The 10,655-nt window shown below is 44.5% G+C and overlaps 1 protein-coding gene across 1 annotated transcript in view; it reads left to right on the top strand.

Moving 5' to 3' along the window:
- Positions 1-2,198: 2,198 nt before the first annotated feature.
- SACS (sacsin molecular chaperone) overlaps positions 2,199-10,655 on the top strand; it is a 55,909-nt gene continuing 47,452 nt past the window's right edge. Inside the window, exon 1 of the mRNA XM_083435936.1 lies at positions 2,199-2,475. Coding sequence (XP_083292062.1) covers positions 2,453-2,475 — 23 coding nt within the window. The 5' untranslated portion in view covers positions 2,199-2,452. The remainder of the gene's footprint in view (positions 2,476-10,655) is intronic.

Below are 10,655 nucleotides of genomic sequence, written 5' to 3'. Positions count from 1 at the left end.
GAGGAAAGAACTGAGGATGCAAAACATAAGATCATTACTGGAGAGAACTAAAGGTCCATCTAGGCATGTATTGTGCTCCAGCAATAAACCCTCCTAGGATATCTTTTCCTTGGCTGGTGCTGCCCAGATATTGTTGGACAACAGCTGCCACCAGCCCCAGCCAGCATGGCTATGCCGTGATAGATCCCAAGATGTAGACTGGCCCATCTCCTTGTGCAATTATTACCGACAGCAGATTTGAGTGGGGAAATTATGAAATTTACATGCCACCCAGTCTCTGGCTGGCTTGCAATAGAATGTTCACACACTATCTAAGCAGTAAGACTTTCACTATTTGATTTTTGACAGCTGTCCTGGTAACTATGCATTGTCAACGTAGGAAGCTTCCTTACATGAACCAATATATCTCAGTATTGTCTATATTGAATGGCGGCAGCAGCTTCTTGAAGGCAGTAAAGTTGTCACACAATAATCAAAATATACTTCCTGTGAGGGCCTTGGACAGCAAATGAGCATTTTAGATTGGCTGAAGTTTCCAGACTGCCTTCAAGGGCAACCTCACACAGGCTATGTTTGGATCATCATATCGTGACCTAATTTGCTGAGATATGCACCTTGTGCCCACACCTGCAGCCCCTTCCATGCTCTCGGTGTGCCACAATTAACCCTAAGAAGATTTATATTAGCCATAGTTTTCCATGACTTCCTAACTGGGAAACTATGGTTACAAGATTTGCAATAAGCCAAGAGGCAGAGATGAACCAGGCTGGTGATGAGTCATGAGTATCTTCCCCACTTGCTGTGACAAGCTCACCTCCCCGCTGGTCTCCCAGAATCTGAAAACACATAAAGGGGTGGGGGAGAGTTTGGCTGCACACAGGCAGTCTCTGATTGCTTGGGAAAACCCCTGGAGAGAAGGGAACTTAGACGGGCTTAGAGGCGGGGACTTACTGTCTCGGCAACTGATTTTCATGGAGGAATGAGTTGCTCTGTTCCTTAGGCCTGACATTCAACCAAGTCTGTAGAGATTGTGATTTTGCTAACTCTACAGTATCTTTAACTGTCTGATTTCTGACCAGCACGTTCCAGCGACAAAACCCTTGTTTTGAGCTATACCTTCTCCTCCTTCCTTGGAGGTTTCTAAGCAGAGGTTGGATGGCCATCTGTCCTGGATGCTTCAGCAGAGATTCCTACATTGCAGGGTGTTGGACTAGATGACCCTTGGTCATGATTCTAGAGTGGGGCTGGAGAACCTTCGGCCTGGGGGTCAAAAACAGCTTTCCAAGCCTCTGTGAGACTATTCACAAGCTAAGATGTTTCCCCAGGCGACACCCCTCACCTGCCCTGTTCTGTGTCTTCCTTCAGAAGGTTGCCCATGAAGGAACGTGTCCCTCAGGCTGAAGGAAGTTCCTGACTCCTCTGTCTGAATTCCAAAGCAATACAGTGGGACCTCTGGTTGCAAACAGGATCCGTTCCAAAGGCCCATTCGCAACATGAAAAGCCTGCAACCTGAAGCGGGTGTGTGGTGCGATTCGGTGCTTGTGTGCATGCGTGAGCAGTGAAACCCGGAAGTAACCCATTCCAGTACTTCCGGGTCGTTGCAGGACACAACCTGAAGAAACGTAACATGAGGTATGACTGTACACTGGTACCTCAGGTTAAGTACTTAATTCGTTCCGGAGGTCCGTACTTAACCTGAAACTGTTCTTAACCTGAAGCACCACTTTAGCTAATGGGGCCTCCTGCTGCTGCTGTGCCGCTGAAGCACAATTTCTGTTCTCATCCTGAAGCAAAGTTTTTAACTTGAAACAATATTTCTGGGTTAGCGGAGTCTGTAACCTGAAGCGTATGTAACTTGAAGCATATGTAACCTGAGGTACCGCTGTACTGTAATGCTGGAACAGAACTAAACTGTTATTAATGTATATAAAAATGATTATGCTGGAAAAAGAGAAAGAAGGACACAAACAAAAAGCATAGTTGGTGCAAAATAATTTCCATATGTCATTTTTTAAATACAGAAAGGAGAAGAAGCCTTTCATTTACTGTATAATAATCTAGTGACTAAATTTAAACCTTTATTGTTCTGGTGACATCTTGCCCTTGCAACTTTAAAGTAACAGATGCTCTGGTTGACTGTGATCTGTATAGAGGTGCAAGATTAGTGATACTATAGCCCTTTAAAAAAGAAACCCAGGAGGTGGGGGGAGAGAGGAAGGAAGGGGGAGCCAGAGCCTTTGCTGCATTGATCTACTTTAGATAGGCTAAAGCAGCAGCCGCCCTCATGCATGGCTCTGGGAAAACAGCTGATTTCACAAACGGCATCCTTTCTTCTCAAGTTGCAGTTGCAGTCAAACGCAAACCGTCCGTGGAAGAAATGATATAACCCTCTGGTCGGTATGTGGATGGCGTTTATAGAGAAACAGTAAAACATTGTGGCCGGCTAGTGCTGATGCTGCCTGTTCCACTGCTGATGTAAGTACTGACTTGGTAGAAAACTGCTCAGTCACTGCAGTTGCTTGGGTGAGATTTTATAGGATGCACCACTAGCCTGCTTGTATTGTCCTTAATGCAAAGGGAATTGCTTATTACTTCAAGCAAGGGCTCCACTGTTTTGCCTGTAAATCCAGGAAGGTTTCTTGCTCGCTTGACTTGTAAGGTGCAGGGTGTTCAAGGGTGGGTGGAATATGGGGATTTATTGGCTTGCTTTTGTCTTTATTGAACTCCGAATCAGGAAAATGTTAAGATTGTCATAGACTTGTAAATAGATTTTTGTGAAAATATGAGGCAGACACAGCCCATCAGGCAATACTCCTGTGCAACCTCTATTAACTTTAGTGGGGCTTATAGGAGACACGTAGCAGTAGTGTTTCGTGGATTGGGGCCATGGGCAGCAGCTCAGAGGCTGATGGTTCATCATGCAGCCTTTGTTTGAAATGACAATGGGTACCTTCCTAGAGTCTTGATATAGTCCTTACACAACTGACTTTAACACTGAACATTTCTCTCTCTCCTCCTCTCCCTGGTTTTAATAACAAGTCATTTTTCTTAGCAGTGACTTTGTGAATGTTTTTACCTTCCCCCCCTATCTTGGCAGATTTTCTTCATAAATCTTTCCAAAACAGATGTCAGGCATGACTGATGTGACTAGAGTTCCTGAGTTTTTTGTTCCAATTTTTAAAATTGTTTTGAAAAAGCTAGCAATTGTATTTTGGAGATTAACCTTTCCTCGTATGGAAACCTCGCCGTATGCCATGTGTTTTGGCAGCTGTCTTTCAGCTATGGATTTTCTTTTGTCTACAGGCATGAAATTATGTATTCTTAGTAACAGGTGAAAAAAGGATAGGCTTTCTGCTGCATATGGAGACAATTGTTCGGTAATGAGTATTCTAATTGCAGCTGACCATTCCTTCCCCATAGTATGTCGAATGGATTCCCGTTGGCCCAGCTGTATCCTTAGTCACTTAGTAAGGAAGGAAACAAAGGATGGCATCCTATCTTTCCTGTCTTTCTTTCCTCTATAAGATTTTATTTTTAAAGGCTTACTAAGTACTAAGTGTAAACCCCACTGAAAATGGTTATTAATTTGGGACAGAGTAGGATGAGGCTGTTCCCTTCAGCATTGTCCTAAATAGGTCTAATAGGTCTTTATGCAGATTCCTGTGGGATCAGGTGTCTCAGAGGGTGATGGAAGGTGGCCCTATTCCAATGCATTCATCCTGTTCCACAACACATAGCCCCAAACAATTTCCCTTAACATACTGCATGTCATAGACTGGCTGGATGCGGAGGAGTGGTAGAAGACACCAGCTGGGGAACCCCCAGAGGAGGAAGGCTCAGAGCTAGGGCGGTGGGATGAGTGGTCAGAGCAAGAAGAGAGAGCAGAGTGGGAGGAGGAGGTGTCAGAAGCTGAAGAGGTAACAGAGTTTAGTGATCAGGAAGAGGCTGGGCAGAGAGCAGTTCAGAATCAGAGGCAGCAGCAGAGAGGGGTCAAGAGGCAGAATAGAGGCGGGCTGCTGCAGAGGCATAGCGTGGGGGTGTCTGTGGCCCCGGGCACAATTTTGTGAGGGGGCGCAAACAGGTGCCCCCACAGCAGGCTCCTTCTTCAGAGCCTGGCTGCAAACGAGAAGGAGCTAAGCCTTGACTGGGCGTTTGTGCCTGGCTGCATCTCTGCCCCTGGGTCAGGCCTGACCCAAGGGAGGAGAGCAGGACAATGGGCAGCAATGCTGCCACCCACCCAACTTGGCCGTGGCATGCCTTGCGCCCAGCCGCAGCAGCTCCGCCACCAGGGCAGGCTTGACCCGGTGGTGGAGAGCAGGAGGAGAGTGGGTGGCAGCTTCCCTGCCCCTCTCCTCCCCTGGACTGTGGTGCCCAGAAAGTTGCCCTCCGCACACCTGCCCCAGGTAGTGTGGGCATATGCTCTGCCGCTGGGCTGCTGAAGAAGCCAAGGAATCTCCCCTTCCCCCGCTACACTCAGCTCCCCTCCCCCCTGGTATTCCATAACATGGAGAGGAATGAAAAGGGCGGAGCAAAGAGAGAAGACAAAGGAGCCTTAGGCTGCTGGAGAATGACCTGGGGAGAAACCTTAGAGAGCAGTGAGAAGGCAGGGACCTTCAGTCCTCACAATTGGTTCATTGGGGCAAGACCTACTAGGAAGAGTTGCTGTGATCATTAGGCCTGCACTGTTTTGTTTTCTTTTAATAAAGAGCTAACTTCACTGACACTAGGTGTTTATTGCTGACTTGCTGACTTGGTTATAGCCCTAGGGAACTCAGCAGAACATCAGTCTTCAGCTATTTTTATTTTTTTATTTTTTATTTTTTATTTTTTATTGTTTGTTTGTTTGTTTATTATTTATTTATTTATTTATTTATTTTAAGGATATTGGGCACTATTCTATAATGCATGCTTCTACAATTATATTGAGTGAACAATAATCACAGGGGAAACCTGTGATTCTAGTATGATGATGAGGCCGACAAAATTAATTACAGTCATACCTCGGGTTGTGAACGTAATCCGTGCGGGAGGCACATTCGCAACCCACAGCGTTTGCAACCCACAGGGCCCCATCTGCGCATGCGTGCAATGTGATTCGGCACTTCTGCGCATGACGTCATTTTGCGCTTCTGCGCATGCACGAGCGCCGAAACCCGGAAGTAACCCGTTCCAGTACTTCTGGGTTTGGCGCAGTCCTCAACCCGAAAACGCACCTGCAGCATTCGTAACCCGAGGTATGACTGTAATTAATTAGTAGCCCACTCGACTGGCTTGTCCCAGCCACTCTGGGCAGCTTCCAACAAATATAAAACCACAGCAACACACCACACATTAAAATCTTCCCTATACAGGGAAATGTTCACCCACTGGCAATACACATTTTTCAAGCTTCCTGATGTGTGTAGATTCTGCTTCTAGCAGTTGCCTAACTTGAGCCAAATCCCAGGCAGCCTCTGAAGAAAGGTAATAGCCCATCCCTGATGTTAGAGATCTAGTGTGCCATTATAGTGCAGGGGTTGCTCATGTGGTGCCCTCTGGGTGTTGCTGGACTTCTGCTTCCACCAACCCATTCAGCATAGCCATTGGTGAGGGATGATGGGAGTGGTGGCTCAACATCTGGAAAAGCACTATGATGAATACTAGCAACAAGGTTGGCCTTCAGTCAGGGAGTTCCTAGTTCAAATCTGCCCAGCCACAAAATTTGCTGGCTGAACTTAGGCCTGTCACTAACCCACCTCACAGCATTTCTGTGAGGATTAATTTGTGAGTTATTCTCTTGCTTTTTTATCCTAGGGTTTACAGCAGGCATAGTCAAACTCTGACCCTCCAGATGTTTGGGACTACAATTCACATCATCCCTGACCACTGGTCCTGTTAGCTAGGGATGATGGGAATTGTAGTTCCAAACATCTGGAGGGCTGGAGTTTGCCTATGCCTGATTTTCAGAGTGTTGTACAGATTAAAAATGTAAATACCTTTAAACGTTATGTTGCTCGCCACCCCAATCTCTGAGTGGTGTGAGATTCCATGGATATACAACCTGAACCTATGATGGAGGGGTTCACAGCATTAACATCCTAAGAGGGTCTTCTTTCTTTCATAGCCACAACCTTGGATTCAAACAGAAACCAAACATTGTGCTTTCTCTGCCTTTTCCATCCCACAAACAATTTTCCCCAAGGTCACATCACAGCCAACTCTCAACTCTCAACTCAGGGTTTTGTCCTCTATCTAGGAGCTCAAGGTGGGGTCCCACCCATTTGCCATCTGGCATAGAACCCCCTCTCCTTAGCTTTCTTAATGGGTGATCACATTTCCTTTGTTTCTTTAATGGCTCTTCACCCCATGTGATTACCTCATCAGGAAACTATCCTGGCTTCTATTTTAACACTTCCTGAATCCAGGGGTTCAGTGTCTGTCACCCAGTTTAACACTCCAGGCCTTGAGTAAAATTCTAACACTTACTAGATCTAGGAATTATGGGTGCCTGGCAATCCCAAACTCATAACAATAATGTAAGTAGCAGCAGCACAGTTTAAGGGCATAAAACGTATAGATCTCCAACATAAGACAGAACCAGAACCAGTCAGTATAAAAAGCTTGGATGAATAGTGTGGTGGTTGTTTACGCTTCTCTGAAAAATGACTGAAAAGTCCCTTGGGGGGAAGGGGAGGATGCAACTTCTGTAGAAGTATGACAGGTATGTTTTAAATTGGAAACCTCTAGCCCTCCAGACGTCATTGGGCCCCAATTCCCATTAACCCCGGCTAGTGTGACCAATGCTCAGGAATGATAGGAGCTGTATCCATTGGGGCAAATGGGGCACTGCTCCACCATCTTCAGTCTGCCCTCAGCTAGCCTCCACCTGCCTGCATTCTCACAGCTGTCAACATCCTCTTCCTTAGTCTCTGTCGCCCTTGCAGAATTCAGGACGGAGGAGGATGGGGACAGAACTAGAGCTTGGTGGCTCTGCCCTACATTGGCTCTGGCTCCCCCTACTGTTGGTCTCCCAACCTTCTATCGTACTGGACACCAGAACTACATGACCTGAAGAGCCAGATGATCCTCTGCACAGTGCACTGGAGAGGAGTATTTTCTACCCACGGACTGCAGTTTCCTCATTCTAGGATTCTGCATAAACACCCCATACCAGGCCTGTTGGCTGGGAAGTGCACAGGAAAGTCCTGTTCCCACCACCCTGCTAAATAAAATATGGTCCTGGTCAGCTTCTCCATTTCCTAATTTGATCTTTCCATGGCTATTTCCAATATATGTCTATATCAAAAACCTTAACCGCGCTTCTCCCCCCCCACCCCCACCCCGGATATATAAGATTCTTGTAGACCTTCTTTTACAGAGGACGTTTTCAAAAACCAGAGTTATCTACTGCTCCTGTCCTGCTGCTCATTCTTCCTCTATTCCCTCCTTTGGAAGAGCTGAGGTCTTTGCTGTGGTTTTGCCCTGAGCTATTTAGCTCCCACTGCAGATTATAAGTGAAAAGTGTCCTGTGTGATATTGTAATAGGTCAGGACATTGATTGGGGACTATGCCACAGCAAATTCTGTTACATCTTTAAAATTTCATGGGAGCCTTCTTTGTGTTTGCTGTGGCAGACTAATGTGGCAACGCATCTGGAACCATTCCAGTGTTTAGCAGAAAGTAAGCTCAGACAAGTTATGCAGTGCCAGAGAGTTGTGCAAGGCATGGCAAAGAAGACGTTTTATTTTTAATGAGTGGAAGTGTCGGGAAATAATGTCTATCTGTGTGTTTTACTGGGCTGGGACACTGAATGTCCCAGGAACCATTCAACAAGGGGAGCATCCCCTCATCTCAGACTCTCTGAATCCCCATTCATCACTCTTAGTACTTAAACTTTGCATACATAAATTTTAAATGTAAATTTGTAATTTTATATGTAAAGTTTAAGGTGAACTTAGCTATTTCACAGTTTCTGAATTTTGCAATGTAGTTCTTCGGGCAAGGAATGTGTACAAAAATACCTATACTAGGATAAAGTGTGCATAGATTAGTGAAAATTACATGTAAAAATGCATTGTACAGTCATACCTCGGGTTGCAAATGTGATCTGTGTGGGAGGTACGTTCGTAAGCCGCAGCGTTCGCAACCCACAGCACCACTTCTGCGCATGTGCGTGACACGATTCGGAGCTTCTGCACATGCATGTGACGTCATTTTGTGGTTCTGCGCACGCGTGAGCGCCGAAACCCGGAAGTAACCCGTTCTGGTACTTCTGGGTTCAGTGCAGTCCGCAACCCGAAAATGCGCAACCCGCAGCGTTCGTAACCCGAGGTATGACTGTATTGAGGAATGTTGCTTTGCAAAAATGCATACACTTGGGAAAATTGCATTGAAAACATGTATATTAGGTAGTTAATATTAGGCACCTCCTGGTAGGGCTGGGAATGTCCCCTTTATGAAAACCTGGAGAGATGCTGCCAGCCAGTGTCAACAATACTGAGCTGGATGGTGCATTTTTGAAAAATGATGCTCCTCTGTTTTTGCACCTGTATATTGAGGAGTGATTTCAATTCAGCCCTATGTGCAAAGTTCTGAATTTGTTTTCCTCACTCTCTCCTATGAGAAAAGCAAACACTTGGTACATCTAGCATGTGACACCCAAAGCCACTTGGAGTGTTTCTCTGTCAAGAGAATGTGAAATGCCTGCCTGCCAAGGGCTCCGGATTGCTGCCAATCTGTTTAAGAATCAAATTAATAGAGGCAGAACTGCCCTCTTTGTGATTGCATATTTAGGTTACTGGCTTAGCTGCACACACTCTTTCTCTGTGTACACACACACACACACACACACACACCCCCCACAAAAAGAAAGAGAGAGAGAGAGATTTCAGAGAGGGAAAATGATTCCCCAAATATAGAAATAAGGGTCAAATTCTTAACTCTTTTAAAGCAGACCTTTTTAGATAACAAGTTTACAGAACCTGATGGACACACAAACCAATTATCAATCAATTATTTATTCAGTTGCTGAGAAACACAAGGAGATATGCACTGTAATTTGTTGAATGGAATCTCTGCTGGAGATTTGTCTTCAAATTGTTCCCAGGAGTTTATTTTTAATGCCCTAATAATGCTGCTGCCCAACAGACGTTCCCAAAGGGAGGTGAATGGAGTTTGGTTCGGTTCGGTGTAGTGGTTAAGAGCGGTAGTCTCGTAATCTGGGGAACCGGGTTCGATTCCCTGCTCCTCCACCTGCAGCTGCTTGGTGACCTTGGGACAGTCACACTTCTCTGAAGTCTCAGCCCCACTCACCTCACAGAGTGTTTGTTGTGGGGGAGGAAGGGAAAGGAGAATGTTAGCCACTTTGAGACTCCTTTGGGTAGTGATAAAGCGGGATATCAAATCCAAACTCCTCCTCCTCCTCTTCTTCTTTTGCATTAAACCAAGAAGGCAAGCATTAATCCTTTAAAGTCCAGAAAACCAGAGTTCCATCATAATACATTAAAAATCACATAGCAGCCGTGGGGCTCCTGATTTTGATCAGGTTCACTGTGTGGGAAGAGGGGGGAGATTCCTCATGAAAATATAAGATGCCCATAAGAATTTTCCTTCCAGACCAAATAGCAGCTGAGGAAGACTGTTTTTCTAAAAAAAAATGCTTATGAGTTAAAGGCTATCCACTGAGGTTTGGGTTTTATGACAAAAACTAGAATACTATATCAGTAAGCATATAAACTGTTGTCATTACAGATTTCTTAATAAAACTCATTACTATGCAGCATTTATATTGCCTGGATTGCTTCTGTGGCCCTTTTTCTCTGCAACTGTCACTAATGTCTTGTGGAGAATAAATCTAATGGTGCTCTTCCATACTTTTAAATACTTGGCTTGTGGTGATTTTTTGTTTCTTGAAATGAAAGCTGCAGCCTCTATGATATGAGCAGAAAAAGTATTTTGGGACTCTGGTGCTTTTAATAAAACTTTCTTGGTTTTTCAGTTTCTGTTAAAAGTGTTTTTTATCGCTTACTGTTGGCTTATTGGAGAATGGCGAGACTCTTAACTGCCCCCCTATCAATTGTCAGTTTCTGTTCCTCCAGATTATTGGCTGTAGTGAAAGCTTTAACAGCTTATTTCTTAATGGTTTTTTTCCCAATTTTTCTTTTAAAATAGTGAAATAAAACTACTTCACTATAAAAATGCAAAGCAAAAACTGCAAAGAAACCAATAATTACAGTCTTACCCTCTACCTCCACCAATGGGAACAGAAACTGACAATGAAGTCATTTTACAGAGAAGGGGTGGAATTTAATGGTATTCACCAGTAATCTCCCAGCCATGATTCATAGGAAGCACTAGAATGTGCAGAACCCGGAAACAGGATTTTTAAAGTTAATATTGAAAAGGATCTTTGCTAAATGCAATATACTTTATGAGTAAACATTATAGAAGGAAACTGGCTGTAGGAAGGACTGAATAATATAGCTTGATATTAATGGTTTTTTGGGGGGTGGATCTACACACAAGAGAAAACCGCTATAAAATCATAAATTAAATTGTTTTAACAAAAGGGGGGAAAACCCCATGTAAGATCACATAGAAAGGTTTTCTGCTCTACAACGCCATCTGGTGTGGCATGTTTATAAGACATTTAAAACTAATTTTTTTGACTAATGTAG

Source organism: Podarcis tiliguerta (genome assembly GCF_965153285.1).
Source record: "Podarcis tiliguerta genome assembly, chromosome: 4".
Lineage (NCBI taxonomy): Eukaryota > Metazoa > Chordata > Lepidosauria > Squamata > Lacertidae > Podarcis > Podarcis tiliguerta.
This window is presented reverse-complemented; position numbering and strand designations above follow the sequence as displayed.